General features: G+C 41.5%; 1 protein-coding gene across 1 annotated transcript; it reads left to right on the top strand.

The window, feature by feature from the left end:
• Positions 1-4,019: 4,019 nt before the first annotated feature.
• dla (deltaA) lies at positions 4,020-13,893 on the top strand. Its single transcript, XM_041785853.1, has 11 exons — positions 4,020-4,088; positions 4,204-4,506; positions 4,863-4,923; positions 5,015-5,272; positions 8,945-9,005; positions 9,136-9,266; positions 10,479-10,648; positions 10,797-11,013; positions 12,387-13,167; positions 13,261-13,369; positions 13,792-13,893. The coding sequence occupies exons 1-11, from the start codon at positions 4,020-4,022 to the stop codon at positions 13,795-13,797; spliced, it is 2,166 nt and encodes a 721-aa protein (XP_041641787.1). The 3' UTR covers positions 13,798-13,893.
• Positions 13,894-22,727: the final 8,834 nt, after the last annotated feature.

The following is a 22,727-nucleotide window of genomic DNA, read 5'->3' as shown; positions in this document are numbered from 1 at the left end:
GTTGTTTGTGACAGAGTTGTTTGTCACAGAGTTGTTTGTTACAGAGTTGTTTGTCACAGAGTTGTTTGTTACAGAGTTGTTTGTTACAGAGTTGTTTGTTACAGAGTTGTTTGTAACACAGTTGTTTGTGACAGAGTTGTTTGTCACAGAGTTGTTTGTTACAGAGTTGTTTGTTACAGAGTTGTTTGTGACAGAGTTGTTTGTCACAGAGTTGTTTGTTACAGAGTTGTTTGTTACAGAGTTGTTTGTTACAGAGTTGTCTGTGACAGAGTTGTTTGTCACAGAGTTGTTTGTAACACAGTTGTTTGTAACAGAGTTGTTTGTTACACAGTTGTTTGTAACACAGTTGTTTGTAACAGAGTTGTTTGTTACACAGTTGTTTGTTACAGAGTTGTTTGTGACAGAGTTGTTTGTTACACAGTTGTTTGTAACAGAGTTGTTTGTAACACAGTTGTTTGTAACAGAGTTGTTTGTTACACAGTTGTTTGTTACAGAGTTGTTTTTGACAGAGTTGTTTGTAACAGAGTTGTTTGTTACACAGTTGTTTGTTACAGAGTTGTTTGTGACAGAGTTGTTTGTTACAGAGTTGTTTTTGACAGAGTTGTTTGTAACAGAGTTGTTTGTTACACAGTTGTTTGTGACAGAGTTGTTTGTCACAGAGTTGTTTGTAACACAGTTGTTTGTAACAGAGTTGTTTGTAACACAGTTGTTTGTGACAGAGTTGTTTGTCACAGAGTTGTTTGTAACACAGTTGTTTGTAACAGAGTTGTTTGTTACACAGTTGTTTGTTACAGAGTTGTTTGTTACAGAGTTGTTTGTAACAGAGTTGTTTGTTACAGAGTTGTTTGTTACAGAGTTGTTTGTTACAGAGTTGTTTGTTACAGAGTTGTTTGTTACACAGTTGTTTGTTACAGAGTTGTTTGTTACAGAGTTGTTTGTTACACAGTTGTTTGTTACACAGTTGTTTGTGACAGAGTTGTTTGTCACAGAGTTGTTTGTTACAGAGTTGTTTGTTACAGAGTTGTTTGTAACAGAGTTGTTTGTAACACAGTTGTTTGTGACAGAGTTGTTTGTCACAGAGTTGTTTGTTACAGAGTTGTTTGTGACAGAGTTGTTTGTAACAGAGTTGTTTGTGACAGAGTTGTTTGTCACAGAGTTGTTTGTAACACAGTTGTTTGTAACAGAGTTGTTTGTTACAGAGTTGTTTGTAACACAGTTGTTTGTAACAGAGTTGTTTGTAACACAGTTGTTTGTAACAGAGTTGTTTGTTACACAGTTGTTTGTTACAGAGTTGTTTTTGACAGAGTTGTTTGTAACAGAGTTGTTTGTTACACAGTTGTTTGTTACAGAGTTGTTTGTTACAGAGTTGTTTGTTACAGAGTTGTTTGTGACAGAGTTGTTTGTTACACAGTTGTTTGTAACAGAGTTGTTTGTAACACAGTTGTTTGTAACAGAGTTGTTTGTTACACAGTTGTTTGTTACAGAGTTGTTTTTGACAGAGTTGTTTGTAACAGAGTTGTTTGTTACACAGTTGTTTGTTACAGAGTTGTTTGTGACAGAGTTGTTTGTTACAGAGTTGTTTGTGACAGAGTTGTTTGTAACAGAGTTGTTTGTTACACAGTTGTTTGTGACAGAGTTGTTTGTCACAGAGTTGTTTGTAACAGAGTTGTTTGTGACAGAGTTGTTTGTTACACAGTTGTTTGTAACAGAGTTGTTTGTTACACAGTTGTTTGTGACAGAGTTGTTTGTAACAGAGTTTGTGACAGAGTTGTTTGTGACAGAGTTGTTTGTCACAGAGTTGTTTGTCACAGAGTTGTTTGTTACAGAGTTGTTTGTTACACAGTTGTTTGTTACACAGTTGTTTGTTACAGAGTTGTTTGTTACAGAGTTGTTTGTTACACAGTTGTTTGTTACACAGTTGTTTGTTACACAGTTGTTTGTAACAGAGTTGTTTGTGACAGAGTTGTTTGTCACAGAGTTGTTTGTAACACAGTTGTTTGTAACAGAGTTGTTTGTTACACAGTTGTTTGTTACACAGTTGTTTGTAACAGAGTTGTTTGTTACACAGTTGTTTGTGACAGAGTTGTTTGTAACAGAGTTTGTGACAGAGCTGTTTGTAACAGAGTTGTTTGTTACACAGTTGTTTGTGACAGAGTTGTTTGTAACAGAGTTGTTTGTTACACAGTTGTTTGTAACAGAGTTGTTTGTAACAGAGTTGTTTGTTACAGAGTTGTTTGTTACACAGTTGTTTGTGACAGAGTTGTTTGTTACACAGTTGTTTGTTACAGAGTTGTTTTTGACAGAGTTGTTTGTAACAGAGTTGTTTGTTACACAGTTGTTTGTTACAGAGTTGTTTGTTACAGAGTTGTTTGTGACAGAGTTGTTTGTTACACAGTTGTTTGTTACACAGTTGTTTGTAACAGAGTTGTTTGTTACACAGTTGTTTGTGACAGAGTTGTTTGTAACAGAGTTTGTGACAGAGTTGTTTGTGACAGAGTTGTTTGTCACAGAGTTGTTTGTAACACAGTTGTTTGTAACAGAGTTGTTTGTGACAGAGTTGTTTGTCACAGAGTTGTTTGTAACACAGTTGTTTGTAACACAGTTGTTTGTAACAGAGTTGTTTGTTACACAGTTGTTTGTTACACAGTTGTTTGTTACACAGTTGTTTGTAACAGAGTTGTTCGTTACACAGTTGTTTGTGACAGAGTTGTTTGTAACACAGTTGTTTGTAACAGAGTTGTTTGTTACAGAGTTGTTTGTAACAGAGTTGTTTGTTACACAGTTGTTTGTAACAGAGTTGTTTGTTACACAGTTGTTTGTGACAGAGTTGTTTGTAACACAGTTGTTTGTGACAGAGTTATTTGTAACAGAGTTGTTTGTAACAGAGTTGTTTGTAACACAGTTGTTTGTAACACAGTTGTTTGTAACACAGTTGTTTGTTACAGAGCTGTTTGTAACAGAGTTTGTTACAGAGATGTCTGTTACAGAGTGTCAGTTTTGGTCTAGGTTAAAGGTTAAATCCTAATAACTTGCCTGTTTTTCTGGTTAATAAGCAGTCAGTAGCATTTTTGTTACCAGGTCAGGGTGCCTATACTAAAGTAGATTAATTGACCATTATTCACTCATGTGTCTCCCTGTAACCCTTTCCTTTTAGTGTAGGTTCAGTGGCAGTTAGTCACTAGTTTTTTACCCAGTATATTTCTATTTTTAGTGTCTTTTATTTTGAAGTGATACCTCCACAGGCTCCTCTAGTAACTCTCCCTCATCCTCTGGAAGCTTGTGTTTGTAGTTTCTCTTCTTTGGTTCAAATACTTTCACACTTCTCCATTCTGGTCCCAGATCTGACCGCCCTAGCTGCACTGCTGCAGGGGGGAGGAAACAAGAGGAGGCTGTTGGGGTCCTTGCATGGGCTCCCATTGTGGAGAGCCAGGCCAGATTGGGAGGTGAAGTCGGTGAGGAGAGGGAGGAGGGGGCCATTTGCATGTTATTACCATAGCATGTGTCAGGCCGTATATAACAGGCTGCAGGCGGCCTTGGCTGGAGACAGACGCACAGTTCACAGTGAGGAAAGACAGAAGGAGGAAGAAGGAAGCATGTTGGACCAGTGACAAATCCGTCCTTGGGTTAGACCAAGACCTTCACACAAAACAGCAACTTCCTAAAATTTGTCACTTTAATCCAGAGAAACAAAACAAGGAATCGTTTTTTTTTTCTCTCTCTTTACGCACTGGATTATAACGGAACTGGAGGACTTGTCTGCTTTTAGACCTACAACACGAACTCGCACGTCTTATTCTGTGACTTTTTTTTATTTAAGGTTTGGGATTAATCGTTTTCTGCTCTTCGGGACATGAATGAGAGCGGCGTGGCTGACAGCGGCAGCAGTTCATGAGAAAAGCCCGTGAGCGGACAGAAACGTGCTCAATGCATCTTCTTCATCAGAGGGATTGAAGTGGAGGAGGCACCGTGAGGACACGCCGAGCCCCGAGACTTTTTATTTTATTTATTTATTATTTATTATGTATTTATTAAATATGGGGCGCGCCATCCTGCTGACTCTCACCGTCATGTCCATGCTACTGTGCCAGGTAAGACTCCGAGCCTCTATTCCTTCCAAACAATGACCCATCACTCCCTCATCTCACTCTCTCCATTCATCCACGAGCGGCACTAGTTGATGCCAAGTTGCTTTTTCCTCCGCAGGGCTTTTGTTCGGGAGTTTTTGAGCTCAAGCTGCAGGAGTTCCTAAACAAGAAGGGAATACAAGGGAACAAAAACTGCTGTAAGGGAGGCCTGGCTTCGTCTTTCCAGCAGCAGTGCGAGTGTCAAACCTTCTTCAGGATCTGTCTCAAGCACTACCAGCCCAACGCCTCCCCGGAGCCTCCGTGCACGTACGGCGGAGCTGTGACGCCTGTCCTCGGCTCCAACTCGTTCCAGGTCCCTGATGTCATCCCGGAGAGCTCATTCACCAACCCCATCAGGATTAACTTCGGCTTCACGTGGCCCGTAAGTGCATCCATTCACTACAGGAGGAGTTACGGCACTAGAATGGCGCCTTTTTGTCGGTTTCTTTTCTCCTTTTTCATCTCACGTTTGAATGTTTTCCTTTTAGTGCTCTAAATGTTCTGTTTTTATCCATGCATGGCACTCTTGCGCTCTGTAAATGAACTTTGCTTTGGTTAAACCGTGCGTAAAAACGCGCAACTGCTCGTTTGCGCACAATGTTTCCAGGTGTTTAGTTTCACGGATCATGTTTGCACTCAGCTCTAGTATGGCTCAGTCGCCTCAGGCCTCATAGCTTGATGTTATCGTCACACACACTCCGCTGGCCACCTGTCTCATGAAGCCATTTGCGTTCCCAGGGGACCTTCTCGCTGATCATTGAGGCATTACACGCAGACTCCAAAGACGACCTCTCCACAGGTAGGAACTAAACACCCTTCTCTTTTTAATCCCCAGCACACTCTTTCCATCCTTTAACCCACTTTTTTTTCCCTCCACATGTGCGCTTCAGAGAACCCAGAGCGCGTAATCAGCACCCTGATCACGCAGAGGCATCTGACGGTGGGAGACGACTGGTCCCAGGACCTGCACACCAGCGGCAAGACCGAGCTCAAGTACTCGTATCGGTTCGTGTGTGACGAGCACTACTACGGGGACGGCTGCTCGGTGTTCTGCCGGCCCAGAGACGACGCGTTCGGGCACTTCACGTGCGGGGAGCGCGGGGAGATTGTGTGCGACGCTGGCTGGAAGGGGCAGTACTGCACGGAGCGTGAGTGGAAAACTTTTTTATGTTTGGAGCGGTTTGGATAGTCAAAAGGCCTTCCTTATTGGCTGAAAATGGTGTAAATCTGCGATCAAACCTTAAAAAGTGACTCTACAGAGAGGTATTTTGTTGTAAATGTGATGTAGAAAAGGTGAAACAAGTGCAGGGTTTGTGCCGTTAGAGGGCAACTTGTGCGTAAACACCGCTCGCCACCCCCCCTACACACGACCACTTGATTTATTCTAAGGAAAGTTTTTGGGAATAATCTCACGCGTGCCATAAATTTACATGCTACCTTCCGATTCGTTACTCTCGGAGTGGGCTGGCCGCTGATTGGCCGAGGCCGGGGAGGTATTGTTTGAAGTGGGCAGCTGCCGGCAGAGAGGAGACAATGGAGCAGCTGTCGCGCACTGGCAACACACTCGCCAGCTGTCCACTCTTATCTGAGACATTAAGGGGAGTGTGTGAGTGTGTGTGTGCGCTCAGAATGAATAAAAGAGTTTTGACCCGCAGCGAAGAAGAAAAAAAAGAGGGTGGTGGGGTGGGTCTGAGGGGGTCTGAGTGTGCGCTCACATTCACACACTCCCTCCTTTGTCTCAGGACCATGTTAAGACCAAAATTCTTCCACGGTGATAAGGAGATTGAGCTGAAGGTATCAGCTAATGGCTTTAGGAGCCTCTTATTTTAATGACTGTCTTTGGATTTAGGGGACAGGTTTAGACCTTCAGGGGGAAAACAAAAAGAACCTCAGTCTGAGGGCTTCGGTGGGGCTGTCCAACTACTTTATCACGATCATTCACAGTCACCTAGGGCTGTCCAACTACTTTATCACGATCATTCACAGTCACCTAGGGCTGTCCAACTACTTTATCACGATCATTCACAGTCACCTAGGGCTGTCCAACTACTTTATCACGATCATTCACAGTCACCTAGGGCTGTCCAACTACTTTATCACGATCATTCACAGTCACCTAGGGCTGTCCAACCCTAAACCAGTGGTTTTCAAACTTTTTTTTTTTTTGCCAAAGGCACACCTAAGGTTAAACCAAAATCCCACGGCACACAATATTCATATTAATACAAAATAGACTAATGTAACAGTCAAGGTGGCCCATAAGGGAGATAAAGGGGAGAGGTTTCTGGGGCCCAGACAACATAGGGTGGCAAAAGTGGGCAAAAGGTGGCAAAAAATGGTTAAAAGTCATGAAAAACATGGCAAACTTGGGCAAAAAGTGGCAAGACAAAATCAAAAATGGGTAACAATTGGCGTAAGGGGCCAACAAATGGGTTAAAAGTGGCAAAAACATGTTGAAAGTGTCAAACAGGTGGCGAAAATGGGTTACATGTGGCCAAAAAGGGTTAAATGTTGTATAAAGGTGGTTGAAATGGGTTAAAGGTGATTTAAAAATGCACAAAATTTGGTCATAAAGTGGCCAAACAAAGGCAAAGTGGGCAAAAATCGGCAAGACAGTGGCAAATATGGGTTGAAAGTGTCAAAAAGCTGACAAAATAGGCTACAAGTGGCAGAAAAGTGGCAATAAGGGTTAAAGGTGCTAAAAAGTGGTTAAAAGGAGTTTAAAGTGATGGGAAAAAAAATGGAAAAAAAATCTCAAAGTAATAGCAAAAGTAGGCAAAAAACTACAAAAAAGGAGCAAAAACTGGATAAATATGGCATAAAGTTCCAAAAAGTTGCAAAAATGGCTCAAAAGTATTTAAAACAGTTGCAAAACTGCAAAAGAGCAGCAATAATGGTTTAAGTTGTAAAACTAAGTGGGAAAATGGGTAGAAATGTTGGTTAATTTGGTAAAAAGTAGCATGAGTTATAGCTTGCCAAATGAGGTAACTGTTAGCCAGGATGCTAGCACTAATGCTACTGATCCAACACACACTCATCAATAAATCAAAACTGGGGAGGGTCCATTCTCTGGGGGGTTTTCAGGGGTCCAAGGCACACGTGTGCCTCGACACACCATTTGAGAACCACAGTCTTAAATCCTTATAAACCCCAGAACTGTGTTCAATCATGATCCTTCCAACTATTCAGGATTCAAAACTTTTTTCGTGTCACTTTCTTCTACTGTCTTACACTAGGAGGTAACTGCTTCCTGTTTGGACACTGACTTAACCACGGAAAAAAGGGATTGTTATGGATTGAAAAGGAAATTGGGAACAGCAGATGACTCTTGACTGGTCCTCTGAGCTGTGTGGGAGTTTTTAAAGTGAAGTTAGATATTAAGGAGCGATGGTGGACTTATTTTACATCACTGTGGCTGCAGGGAGACGCAGACGTGGACCAACCGAAGTGTGCTGAAAGGGACGATAAAGCATGGTGGGATTTATTGCACTAATCGGGCACCTTAATTAAGTTTATTTTATGTATGAACTGAACATAAATCATACGTTTTTTTGCTTTTAAATGTCCAAAAATGACTCTTAGGTCAGGTGAAAGCCAAACAAGAGTAATCTGACAGCATCAAAAATGATGAGACAGCGTGTGAAGTGTTCCTATCAGGGCTGAACGGTTTAAGAAAATAATCTAATTGCGATTATCTTTTTCAATATTGCGATTTAATGTGCACTTGTTTTTAAGTTCCTCATCCAATGCTTTTCCCTCAACACAAGCGATAAATCATTCTAGAACAATATTAAATAAATGAAACTGGGGCAGAACAATGATGAGAAAATGTACAATTATTTTGACTTATATTGAAATTCTAGATTAAATACTGCATTAAAGCGAATGATCATTTTTATGTCACTCTTATTTTGAAGAAGAAAGAACTTTTAAAAATACGGAAAGTAGGATTTTTACAAACTATTCTAAAAAAGGACACTTCCATGTTTGCACTATGGGTGGAACATCTCTGCTGCAAAAAAACTGAATTAAACTGGTGTTTTAAGACTTATTTTAGGTCAAAGTAAAAAAAGCACCTTTTGCGATTTAATCTAAAATTCGATTAATTTCCCAGCCCTAGTTCATATTGCGTGAGAAAACATTCCCTCTTTGCAAAATGATTTTTAAATAGTGCTTTAAAAAATGAGTGCGCCTTAATTAAATCACGATTAATACAACTAATCCTGACAGCCCTCCAGTAAGCACACTGCACAAGTCCAAATTCTACATTTATTTTGGAAATTTTAAGGAAATTTATTTTAGATTCATTCAAGACATGTTGCAAATACCTGTAGATAATAATTATGTTCTATCATAGGTTTGTTTAGTCATTGAAAATAATATTTCCAGGGCTGTCAGGATAAATGGCTTGAATCAGGGTTACACTGATTTTTTTTAAAGCTCATGCTTTACTGTCCATTTCTGCATCTCCCTGCAGCCACAGTGATCTAAAACAAGTCCACCACTGATCCTTAATATTTAATTTCACACACAGCTCAGAGGACAGGTTAAAAGTCATCAGACAGTTAGGTTTATTTCCTTTTCAATCCATAACAACTTCCTGTTTCCTGTTCATGCAATAGTCTCCGATTCACCTGTAGAAGCAGCTCTGTACTGCAGAAGTGTGGGCTTCAGATAAAAGCGATTGTTTTTAAGCTTGTAGAAACTCACTGCATTTCTTTGGAATGACTTCCTCCATTCTCTTGTTGCAGAAAGAAAGTTTATCCCAGGGTCACTTTAATCAAACAGCAGTTAACCCTTCTCTCTGTCTCCCTCTGCAGCGATCTGCCTCCCAGGCTGCGACGAAGAACACGGCTTCTGCGAGAAACCCGGCGAGTGCAAGTACGTTTTTTGTTTTGTTTTTTTCCAGCATGTGCGCTTCACTGGGGCATTAATTAATCAGTGGGACACACAGTGAGGTAATGTGAGTGGACTGACCGGTGTTTCCCTCCTAAATGGACAACAACAACAGGTGCAGAGTGGGATTCAAGGGCCGCTACTGCGATGAGTGCATTCGTTACCCGGGCTGCCTCCACGGGACCTGCCAGCAGCCCTGGCAGTGCAACTGTCAGGAGGGATGGGGCGGACTCTTCTGCAACCAAGGTGAGGAAAGACTGCTGAGAGATGGAGGTTCAGGGCTGATGAGGAACGGCAGAATGGGAGGGAATCATAGAGCCCTGATAGGTGGATCGGCTGTAGCCAGCGTTGTCTAGGTGTGAGGGGTAAAACTGGTCAACCTTTGGTATAAAAGGAAGAGTTCTGAAGACAGACCATACTGATCAATATGATTTAAGTTTGCGCATACCTAGAATAAATTAAGGTAAACAGGTGGAATATTTCTAAAGAGGAACACCTATAAAACAAGCCGTTTATGGAGTCCAGTCTAACTAGCAGGACAGTAACTACATTTATATAAAGTTACAACATGTAAGTCCAACAGAAAACACTCTAACATTTTTAAAGTGAAGCTAATAGGTCTTGATGATGCAGATGGAGACTGATTTACTCTTGCATCTGCACGCCTCAATCGGATCCAAACTGGGCAAGACTTCTGCATCTGGTCCACACCTTTACGTCAGGTCTTGACCTGAAAGACGAACAGAATAAATGCAAAGCATTGCAGGAATTGCATTGTCATCAGCTTTTAGATATCACCACGATCTTGAGGGATAGCATGCATGCATCAGAGTTGTAAAGTGGTAAAGACCTTGCTTTTAAACAGCCATCAAGTTTCTCCAGACGGTTTAGCTGCTTTCTAGCTTCTCAGCCTGGTCAACTGAGTTTGGGGCCAAAAGTAACGCCACCTAGCCGACATACAGTCAGTATAACCTAATCAAGCTTTAACCGTGGCTCTGCTGAACAGTGCATGCACCAAAAGACTCAAAAGGAGAGTAGATAGATTGTCTTTTCTAATGGTGTAGTCTTTCTTCAGTAAAGTTTCAAAGTCAAAACAAGTACTTGAGGCTAAGTTTTGCAAAGATCAATGCAGGAACTTCCACTTTTCTTTAGTCTTTAGTCTCTTAAAATGTTACAGTAAACATTAAAAGTCTAATAAGACAGAGATGGTAGAAGGACGATAGAAAACCCAGACATAAAGGCGTCAGCAGTGGGCTAAAGAAGCAACAGAGCAGCAGTTGTCAGGAGATGAACGCCGAGGACAGGAGGCCGCGCAGGCGTAGGAAACAAAAAACCCCTGGAAGCCGAGAGAAAGAGTCAAGTGTGCCCGAGGACAAAAAAGACATTCTGTCGCTGCTGCTGTTGTCCCGCCATGTGTTGTGCTGTGGCTAATCCACATGTGCTGCCATGTCTCTCCAGATCTCAACTACTGCACTCACCACAAGCCCTGCATGAATGGAGCCACTTGTAGCAACACCGGCCAGGGCAGCTACACCTGTTCCTGCAGGCCGGGCTTCACTGGGGCCAGCTGTGAGATCCAGGTCAACGAATGCGCTGGAAACCCCTGCCGCAATGGAGGAAGCTGCACTGTAAGTTTGCCTTTCTGACCTTTGGCTTACATAGAAAAAGAAATCCTGTGAACTATCCCTTTATTCCATACCAGATCCAGCCTGCTGAGATTCAAAGGAGCAGCTGCAGACGGATCTTGATGTCTGTTCTATTTTTTCCTCCTGACAGGATTTGGAAAACACATATACCTGCACTTGCCCTCACGGTTTCTATGGCAACAACTGCGAGCTGAGTGCCATGACGTGCGCTGACGGGCCCTGCTCCAACGGCGGCCGCTGTGCTGACAACCCAGACGGAGGATACTTCTGCCAGTGCCCCACAGGATACGCAGGCTTCAACTGTGAGAAGAAGATCGACCACTGCACCTCGGCCCCGTGCTCCAACGGTAAGACCGGGGAAAAACACAAGACTTTGTCTGGACTCCTTAAGATCTGTAGAGAGAATCCAAGGGGCCAAACACAGTATTCGATGTGTCAGTATTTCTACGTCTGTATGCAGATTGTGTCAGACCTGGACCTAAATTTTCAGCAAAAACAGGCTAATTATTTCAAAAGATAGACCTGCCACAATCAGACCCAAACTGGAGCACAAATTCTCCAAATGCTCCACATGTGTCCATGCCAAGTCTGGACCTGGAGGTCACTGAGCATAAGTGCTCAGTGTACATCGTATGTAAATTAAAGTATAAGGCATGCAAGAAAGGTACAGAACCATCAAATTGTTCATGGTTTCCCAATTGGACTTACGGCAGGAATGCTCCCAGCTAACTTGTTGGCTGTCGGCCAGAACTAGGTCCAACAAAAACCAGCAGCTAGCACCGCAGAGTACGACGTACCTTCATCAATCCCCTGATTCTTGTATTTTAGGACAGTAGTCCTGTTAAATATCTTTACTGTAACCCAACCCAAACCACGTTTGTAAACATAACTAGATCAAAATTGCAATTTCTGCTGAAATTGCGTGGGGATGCTGAGAGCTGAGTTGTAGAAGAACTGCTGAAAATAGCCAAAAAGCACAAAAACAGTGAAAAATAGCATAAACATAGCATAAAATGGCATTAAGTAGCTGAAATTGGCATTCAATAGCTAAAAATAGACAAAAAAAATATCTGAAAGTGCCTAAAAAAGCTGAAAATAGCCTAAAAATAGCTGAAAGTAGCCTTAAAATAGCTATAAATAGCATTCAATGGCTGAAAAACCACAGATGTAGCTGAAACTAGCATGAAATTAGCTGAAAATAGCATGAAAGCTGTAGAGTGCAATACCCGATTTGTGAAGAATGTGAAATCGTTGCTCAAAATATAGAATTTAGTAAACCAAAAAATTGGCCCATCTGAAATAATGTTATTTTAGTTTTAGAAAAATCAAAACAGTGAAAAAGTATAAACAGTTTTAAAAAGTATTAAAAGAGCACAAGAAGCTGAAGAATATGATAGCAGCAAGGTGAAAAAACCCAAGGAGCGCCAAAGTTATGAGGAGTTGAAGAAAGTGCAGATTTGTGAAATTTTGCCGTCTGTTTAAAATTGTTAAAGAAAGTTAAATATTTTAAAAGTTAGAAATGAGAAAAGTTGTAGCAGTTGAATGACGAAGAAACATATTTTTTCTAAATGGTGTCGATACAACAAAGTATGAAGGAGGAGATAGCTGGAATAATAGTAAAAAATAATAATAATAAACAAAATGGCCGACGCCAATATCAATAGTGTGGATGCTTATTCAGCATCCCCACTGATGAATGTCTTTGTGCTTCCGCTCCCAGGTGCCCGCTGTGTTGACCTCGTCAACTCGTACCTGTGTCAGTGTCCTGACGGTTTCTCTGGCATGAACTGCGACCAGACCGGCGATGAGTGTTCCATGTACCCTTGCCAAAACGGCGGGACGTGCCAGGAAGGTCCCACTGGCTACACCTGCACCTGCCCGCCAGGATACACCGGACGCAACTGCAGCTCCCCCATCAGCCGCTGCGAACACAACCCGTGCCACAATGGCGCCACCTGCCACGAGAGGAACAACCGCTACGTCTGCGCCTGCGTTCCCGGTTACGGCGGCAGAAACTGTCAGTTCTTGCTCCCAGAGCACGCCGCCATCCGCGGGTCAGAGGTGCCGTGGATGGCCGTGGGGTCCGGTGTGGCCCTGGTGCTGCTGCTGCTTGCAGGCTGCGCGGTACTCGTAGGATTTTACCGCTCAAAAGCCCAGCGCGACAGTCCTATAGAATTCGTAGGTGAGGTAGAGACAATAAATAACCTTACTAACAACTGTCACCGCAGTGACAGAGACCTGGCGGTCAGCGTGATGCCCACGCCAGGCGTCAAAAATATCAACAAGAAGATGGACTTCTGCAGCGCTGACCCCGATGAAGGGTCTTCACCAGCGAGGAGCAGCTTCAAGAGCCGGCATCCGCCTGCAGACTACAACCTCGTACACGAGGTCAACTACGAGCAGGCGGCCAAAGAGGCCATGCTGGAGGCGGCCTGCGAGGACAAGTGCCAATCCCTGGACTCGTTTGAGTTCGAGGAGAAACGCAGCAAACGTTTAAAAAGGTAAATATATTAACGGGCGAGTGGAAAAGTCTCTCAGAGCTCAGCTGTCAGAATCATGAAGCTAACACGGTGTTTCTCTCTCTTTCCTTAAAGCGATGCATCAGAAAAGAAAGCCCCAGAAATGTCTGCATGTGCGGACACCAAGTACAAATCTGTGTTTGTGATGTCAGAGGAAAAGGACGAATGTATAATTGCAACTGAGGTGAGTTTGTTTTCCTTTTTTAATCTTTCAGAGCTACAGTCAGAAAGTACTGGACTAAACCAGTGAGGTCAGCAATTTGGTTTTTGAAGGGAGCTTCTGGGTGCAAGACCCGGCCACCACCTCTAACCTAAGCCAGCCTGGTATTTAGACAGAGAAGTGGAGCTGAGTCGGGTTTTTAGCCTCCTGACCGGCAGCGACTTAATGCTGATTGCAGCCAAAGCAGCCACAACCTTACAGTGTTCATCTTTTATCCTGCATAAGACTAAAACAGATGAGTCTTTTCCAGGTCTTTAATCATGAACTTTTTTGAACTTCTGCATTTACGTTGTCGACCTCAGAGGTTTCTGCTTGGCTAAAATGCATCTGTCTTTAGTTATTTCAAGCAAACACTCATGTGTCTTTTTCTTCTCTCCTCTCTCCAGGTGTAACGAGCCACCAGTGGGCCGCCCGTTGCTCTTTTGCTCTAATGGGAGAGTTTTTATACTCCTTCAGATGCTGCTCTAAACCCTAGGGGGAGGTGTCCCGCCTTGAGACTGCTGCTGATACTGAGACGTTTAACTGATATTCAGAGTGAGCTGGTTCTCTACTGGAAACTAAGCGCAGGCAGCGGCGGCCTGTGGGAAAAGAACTGGCGGGGTAAAAAAATAAATAAATAAATAAAAAATGAACTAAAAAAAGAAGTAAGAAGTTTACAGTGGTAAACTGTCACTTAGCTTTCTGTTCTGCCTTTCATCGGGGGGTTAAAGATAAGGTTTAAACAGACGCTGTGTAGTGGCGATAGCGTGCGACGCCACGATTCCTTGTTTTTGCAACATTTGCACCCAGGCCTTTTCTCTAACCCACACGCCGTTGCTGAGCGCAGGAACTGCATCAAACGGTGGATGTTTGGCCATACTGGCCTGTTCTTCATCAGGCTGTGAAGACTGTATGTATACTTGATCACTGTGTTAACTGAAGTGCGTTTTCTTCCCCTAGCCCTCCAAACCATTTATGACATAGTATTGTTGATTTTCGTTCATTTTCTTTGGGACACCTTTGTCTTAATTAAAATAAAATGTTGCTTTTTCATACAGATTGTCCTTTTTGTAAAATAAAGAAAGAAAAAATCAAGAAAAAAGTTTAAAATTATGATTTAATTTAAGTTAATTTAAGGATTTGTGTTATTTTTATTTGCTATTGTATATTTGTGATGTTTGTGTTATGATTATTTAAGTTGCTTTTTTAATGATGATATTTGCAAAGGCACTTCAGGTCAATGGGACTTTTTTAAGAAATGTTATTTAAGAGGGATTGTACTGTACAAATTGTTATGTTACCGTCTCCTTTACCATTTTTGAATGAAGGAATTAGCCAAGACTATTTTTCCAAATAAATATTGCTAAAGGTGAAACGAACGGCGTGCGACTTTTGTTGTGTCCATCTGTGAAAACTCTTCTTTAGGCTCTGTGAGCAAAGTTAATCAGTAACATCTGTTGTCTTCCCCTGGCGACCCCATGGGGGGCTTTTCTATGCCCACACTGTTGGCGACTGCCAGAAGTTGAAAGTGTCTCCCTGGAGACCAGAGAGGGGGCCTATTCATAAAAAACAATGTCCCTACGCTAGATTTACCACTCCCAGTCCTCCTAAAGAGCCAGGCAGGTAATTCATGGCTCTAAAACCGCATCGGGGCTGAGGAACGCCTCTCTGGGGTTCTCTGCTCTTCCTGTTTCCAACAAAAATACTTTAAAGAAGTGTAAAAGAGTTCAGCTAGTTTAAGTTCAGTCTTTGGATGAAAATGTTCCTTAGTTTTAGTCTCAGTTTACCCTACCATTACCTTATTTTATCCCACTATCATTTTAGGAGTTTCAAGCCTCAGGCATGAGCTTTGGCAGTTTTTTGTATTTTTATGGCTTTTTGAAAAATAACACACCCCATGCCTATAATGCACTGTGTACACAAATCCTGACGTTTGTCTCCCTAGTGTCCATTTTGGTCCCATCTACTTCCATTCTAATTGGATCTTTTTAATCCTGGAGCCATACAGGTGTGTCAAACTCAATCACAGAAGGGGCCGGGTTCTAAATTAAGGTCTAACCTGAGGGCCTAACAGAGTCCACATTTAACCCCTTTAACCCCTTAACCCGCCTTTATCCAAACAAACTTGCTCTGCGCTCTCTATTTTAGCACAAAAACAGTCCTGTTACACATCACATTAAACAGAAGAAGCTCAGCTACAAGCCCAAATAAACCATTTTTACCTGCACCGCATCCAACTGAAAAAGGACTCAAATCAATGACCACATATCAAAGTGGCCGTAGCGCTACGTAGTCAGACACTTCCGCCCCCTATGGGATGGTTCCTGGTACTACAGACACAAACATGGTCTCATTTGAAAGTCCAGCCTCTACTGAAAACTCTAGTCATGTTTGTGCAGTCTCCATTTGTTTCAACAGTTTTTTTTAGTTTTATGCACTTTATTTTGTGTTGTTTTTTGTACCATTGAAAATAAACCTGCTCCTCTTGGTGTCAAACTTTAGTTCCTCCGTAAGACTTCCCTTGAAAAGGAAATATATGGAGGTCTGGGTGACCTGAGGGGGGGAAATAGAATTCCATGATGCAGTGACCACCTATAATGACATATGAGTAAAAAAGTTTGATAACTGTGATTTTTCAATTTGGCACAAGAGGGTATTTCGCCTGGATATTTTTCACTAAAATCTCTCTGATTTTGTCTGATAATCCTTTAGTGGCATGAAAGTTGAAAGGGTTCATGTAAAAATGTGTAGCTTTGGTCTACTGGAGACTTCTGGATCTCAACTGCATTATTTCTATGAGATATATTTGTGCTAAAATTGCAAAAAAAAAAAAAAAAAAAAAAAAAAAAGGCGAAAATGAAATTTTTCATATGCCAACTTGATTCTCCCTTATCCAGTAACATAAATACACATATTTACATTTCTGACTAAATTTCACCAGTGTCCTCTTCATAATGGCACCTCAATCGTTCAAATAGAGTTTGTAGTTTTGGAGTTATACTCATTTAAAGATGGACTGGAAATTTAGAGCAGTAGCCTAATAAAAGAGGCTCGAGCTGAACAGGTTAACTGTCAACCTCATTTCTCACCAGTAATGAATTATGGGAAAAAATAATAAATAATTGTCTGCTGAAGTAATACATGGTTTTGAGATTTAAAAAGTCAAAATGATAAGTTAAAAGGCTCGAAATCTGAGGTAAAAGGTCAAACTTATTTGTTCAAAAGGTCAAAACCCAACATTAGATGTTAAAATAATGATTTTAACGGGCAAAATATAAAAACGTAAGTCATGGAACATGGTGCACCTAAAAGGTCGAAATATGATATGAAAGTCGAAATAATAACAGGTCAAAATATTAGATAAAAAGTGAAAATAATTAATTGAAAAGGTCAGAATATGATACAAAAAGTGAAAATAATAAATTGACAGTTTAAAATATGAGATAAAAAGTCAAAATCATAAATTGAGAAGGTCAAAATATTAAATAAAGTCAAAATTATATGTTGAAAAAGTTAATATATGAGACAAAAAGGGAAAAAAATAAATGTAAACAGTCAAAATATGAAGTTAAAGTCCAAATAATAGCTTGGAGTCATAATTGTAAAATGCAAAATTGAAAATCTGAAATGAAAACACAAATTAATATGTTTTTCCACATTTCTTTTGATCTAGTTATTTTTACTCTTTATTTTATGACTTAAGGATATCTGATATCATCAAGGTTCAGTTTACATTTTTATACAGGAGGAAATCTGCAGACCTCATATTTTAGGGCCACTTATATTTTGACACCCCTGCATGAGAACATGAAAACATTTATGAAATAAATGCTGGAGATTTTTCTTTAGAAGTGTGGTTAAAGTTGTAATTATACTGTTTTCCACCAGATGTCGCCATTTTGCCTTTTGTGGTTTTTGCGTAACCTTACAAAGCAGATGGATTCGCTCGTTTCCGGGTTTCTCACTGGTGAATCCATCTTCAAAGCTCCCGTCTGAACCGTTTGGGCCCGGTTAGAAAGTAACAGGACCAATCAGGGTCGAGGGGCAGTACTTTCAGGTGTGGCGGAGTCGTGACGTAAACAAGCAGAAACAAGAGACCGGTGCAGTTATGGAGGAAGAGATTAGCGTGGATGCTGCTAAAGCGCCAGTTTTATCACAACTTGACGACATTTCTTGGTTAAAAGAAGAACAGAGAACAGCAGTGAGTTGTTTTCCTTTCTAAAACCACTAAAGTTGTGTACTGACATGTCTACAGTTGCCATGGTTACCGTTATGTAGTTCTCTATCCTCCGTAGCGGCTACGTCTCGTGTTTTGTTGCTCTGATTGGCCCGTAAAGATGTGACAGACTGAATGTTCATCCAATCACCCTCCTAGTTTTTCTTCAAAGGCTCTGACCTTTCCCAAACACCGTCTATGGGAGGTTTACCAGATGGATGTGTGAAACTAATCCATCTGCCGTGTCGGGTTAGTTTTTGCATGTTATACATTAAAAATGACCTTTTTTTTTTGTCTCATCTAAATACAAGGGGATGCCTCAACAGCACCTTTAAATTTAAGGGTTAAAGTTCTTAAAAAGTTACGAACATTTGATGTTTCTGAGTTTAGAAAGATTGGTATACAAAAATTAAAAAGTAAAAATGTATTTTTATTAATAATATTATTTGTATAGCCTGATGCAGTGGTTTTCAAAGTGTGAGGCGGGCCTCCCCTGGGGGGCGCCACAGAGCTTCAGGGAAGGCCGGAACCATAAACCTGATAAAAGGTGATTTGCTTCGCTAACTTCTGCTGTGCATGGAGCAAAATGAAAAGACTTAAGTTGCTTTTTTTGCCCCTTTATGCCATTTATTGATACTTTTCACCCATTTAAGCTACCTTTGGTCATTAAATACTACTTTTTTCCCACTTTTTCCAAGTTTTGCCATTTATCACCATTTATTTGCCACTTTTCGCCCATTAAAGCATCTTTTCGTCATTAAATACAATTTTTTCCTACTTTTTCCCATTTTTGACACTCTTGACTGCTTTTTTACTCATTTTTTGCCTTTTTTTCCACCTTTGGACCATTTTTTTGTCACCTGTTACTCATTTTTTTTGTCACTTCTCACCCATCTTAGTTTGACTTTTTATCCCCATTTTTGCCAATTTTCACCCATTTTTTGCTGCTTTTTGACCATTTTTGCCATCTTTGACTTAATTTTATTGCTACTTTAAGCTGTTTCACCACTTTCCACCTCTTAGATTGTGGCTCTTGCAGAGGTATTTTTCAACAGTTTGGCTCTTTGGTTGAGTAACGCTGCTTTAAGGATTATCAGAGCAGAATAATCAGGTAGTATTGGCAATAAATTCATTACTGAAACCAAACAACTGATTACCTGGTAAAGATGGATGTTTAAGAACATTTGCAGACCAAAATATCAAAGATATAAAAATGTTTAAAGTGTTTAAAATTAGACATAAATGTTTGAAAATATGGTTGTTTTTTTTCACTCTGAATCTTTATGTTGGTGGGGGTCCACTGAATGAATAATCTTCTCTTAATTTTTGCTCACTCTCACACACTTTGAAAACCCCTGGCCTAATGTATGAAATGAGCCATTTTGGTCCAAAGGGACATAAACGCGTGTAAAATTAAAGGGATGCATTTTTATCCTCAACAGTTTCAGTCATTAATAGTCCTCACATTTTGGTATTTCCCTTTTGTCACATTTATTCTATTTGAAGGAATTTAAACAACCAGGTTGTAAAGTAAGTGTAAATGTGACACACTCATATTAATGTTTTATCGATGCTTTAGTTGCTTTAAAATATTCTGATGAAAACATCACTTAGATACATCAGGAAGTATCCGGCCCCTTTTTCACTGTTTTCAGTTTTGTTCTGTTTCAGCCTGATGCTACAGTAAAAGAACACTCAGTAACCCATCATGACAAAATGACTACAGAATTTTCAAACTTTATGCACATTTATTTAAAAAAAAACCTGAAATATCACACTGACGACAGTATTCAGACACTCTACTCAGCACTGAGGTGAAGAACCTTCGGCAGTAATCGCAGCCTCCAGGTTTTTTCACTCACCTGGGTTGGGGGATTTTCTGCCATTCTTCTTTGCTAATCCTCTCTAGCTCTGTCAGGCTGGATGGGGACCACTGGGGACCGCTGGGGGCCGCTGGGGACCGCTGAGGACCGCTGGGGACCGCTGGGGACCGCTGGGGACCACTGGGGACCGCTGGGGACCGCTGGGGACCGCTGAGGACCGCTGGGGACCGCTGGGGACCGCTGAGGACCGCTGAGGACCGCTGTGGACCACTGGGGACCGCTGGGGACCGCTGGGGACCGCTGGGGACTGCTGAGGACCGCTGAGGACCGCTGGGGACCACTGGGGACCACTGGGGACCGCTGGGGACCGCTGGGGACTGCTGAGGACCGCTGAGGACCGCTGGGGACCGCTGGGGACAGACAGTTCCAGGTCTCTCCAGAGATGTTGGATAGGGATCTAGTCAGGGCTCTGTCTGGGCCCAGTCTGAGGTCCTGAGCACTGCAGAACAGGGTTTCATTTCAGATATCCCTGAACTCCCAGTCCCTGCTGCTGAAACCCCCCCACAGCATGATGCTGCCACCACCATGCGTCTCTGCTGGGATGGTATTTGGCAGGTGATGAGCGGCGTCTGGTTTCCTCCAGATTTAGAAATGAGGCCAAACGGTTCAATCTCGGTTTCATCAGACTAGAGAATCTGGTTTCTCACAGTCTCAGAGTCCTTCAGGGACTTTTTCTGGCCTCCTTGTGTTTTTCACCAGCATCCTGTACTGACCTTCAGCCTTGTTCCTTCCTCAGAGATTTCTCCAGACTCTGAACCTTTAGAAGATATTGTGGTCTGTAGATGGAGGGAGATTCAAAGTCTTCACTATTTTCAATTGTGGAACATATTTTCTAAAACTGTTCCACAATTTTTAGGCCTTGTTTTTCCACAGATTGGTGCTCCTCTGCCTATCTTTACTTCTCAGCAACCACCTCTCTAAAATGCTCCTTTTATATCCATCCATGTTACCGACCCCTTGACAGTTAACCTTATTTGTGTCAAAATGCTGCTCCAGCTGTTTTTTCTCTATCACCACTTACTTTTCCAGCCTTTCTTTGCCCTGTCCCTACTTTTCTGAGATGTGCTGCAGCCATCAAATTCAAAATGAGCTAAAATTTTAAAGAAATGTTGAAATGTCTCAGTTTCAACATCTGATGTGTTGTTAATGTTCTATTGTGAATAAAAATGGGTTTATGAGATTTGCAAGTATTGCATTCTGTTTTTATCTGCTTTTAACAAACCAGCCCAACTTTTTTAGAAGTGGAGTTGTACAATAAAAGATGCTTGTAGAGGCATTTATCAGGGTCAAACTTAGGAAGAAAAACAGGACTGTGAAAGCAGAGATGCAGCCAACATGCAGCACACACCTGGTTTGAGACCCAATGGTAAAAGCCAGAGAGGACACTCTGCAGCAAACACGCAGCAAACGCGCAGCAAACACGCAGCAAACACGCAGCAAACACGCAGCAAACACGCAGCAAACACACAGCAAATACAAAGCAAGCACGCAGCAAACATGCAGTTACTATACAGCAAGCAGGATTTTTAGTGCCCCAGTACTCTACCTCTCTGTGGCTGAACATCAGAGTAACATCTGACCAGGAGGATCTACGTCTACATGTAGCCTCTCTGAACATCAGAGTAACATCTGACCAGGAGGATCTACGTCTACATGTAGCCTCTCTGAACATCAGAGTAACATCTGACCAGGAGGATCTACGTCTACATGTAGCCTCCTCTTTAAATTCCCCTCACTTTTCTTCCTTAATTGCTGCACAAAGACGCTGATTGTATTTAGACACAAATAACTGTAAATCATCGGCCCGGTAGAGGTGGCCTCCGGAGGGGGTTTATAACCCCGCGGCATTATGGGAACAGACTTCAGCAGACAATGATGGAATTGACAATGGGGCACACAAAAGGCCACCCTTGGGAGAGGCTGCGTGTCCCTCGGCATGCTGGGAGAAAGAGACTAACAGGAACAGATGTTGTTGAGTAACAGATGCCTTCTGGCCAGAGTTCAGCCGCGACCAGCCAGACCTTCAAAGGCCCGGTGGCAGAAACAAAAAAGAGAAGAAGAATATCTCTGGGCCTTCAAGAGAAGAAAAGAAAGGACAGCTTTTTCATTGTCCTCAGGAAACATTTGGTGGGATTGTGAGAAATGGAGGAGATAAGAGAAAAGTTCAGAGGACTTTAGTGTACAGAGGAGAGAAGTGACAAAGACACTACTGTAAGGCTGCAGGAGCAGAAAAACAGAGATAAATGACAGAAAAGGACCACAGGGTCTAGGTTTATAAGACAGATAACCAAATAAGACACAGGGGAGACGATGAGGTCAGAATCCATGTAGCGAATACTGAAGAACACTCAGACAGGCCCGATGCTCTGTAAAAACATAAAAACATCAGACGTTATCCACATTTACCACTAAATCATCTATTTGACATGTTTAGTGTAAACAGGAACTGTCATTTTATTTACAAAAATATCAGGACGTTGTGTGAAATGTAAATAAACACGATTTCCTTTTCACTCTACATTCAACTGAATTCAACAAAAAGAAAATATATTTCATGTTAAACAGATAAACAGTTTTACAACAAACACATTCTGAAGTTCCATGTAACGTGTTCCAAAAATGTTGGGACAGGAGCATGTTCCATGTTTACCACTGTGTTCCATCATCTGTCCCTCTAACAGCTCTGAAGACTGGAGACGCTGACTCAGCGATCCTCAGCGTGTGGCTCTCTTATGTCTTAATGTGAAATATTATCCCCCACAAAACCTTTATAAAGGGAACTATGAGCTCAGAAATGACCCACTGAAAGTCACATTAACCAGTTTGAATCCCCACATTAATGAACTTGACTTTAATTTTAAACCTTTATTTTGTTTTCTGTTTATTTCCATCGGCCTTATTTGCAGTTTTTGCCTTTTTTCAATGTTTTTGCTACTTTGAATTCATTTTTACTGCTTTAAGCCCACTTTTGTTATTTCTTTTTACCCATTTTAACTACTTCAATTCCATTTTTGCCACCAGTTTTTTTTTTTTTTTTTGGCTCTTTTATCCTGCTTTTTGATATTTGCAATTTTCCCTTTTTGTGACTTTTTGGCTATTTAAGCCACGTTTTGCCATTAAATGCCACTGTTTTAAGCATTCTTGCCACTCTTTGCTGCTTTTTGACCATGTTTCCCACATTTTTGCCCAATTTCGTCACTTTTACACTTATTTTTGCCACATTTTTGCTGATTTTTGACCATTT

This window comes from Cheilinus undulatus, linkage group 4 (assembly GCF_018320785.1).
Source record: "Cheilinus undulatus linkage group 4, ASM1832078v1, whole genome shotgun sequence".
NCBI lineage: Eukaryota > Metazoa > Chordata > Actinopteri > Labriformes > Labridae > Cheilinus > Cheilinus undulatus.
Note: the sequence above shows the minus strand (reverse complement) of the source record. Positions and strands in the feature narration are given on the sequence as shown.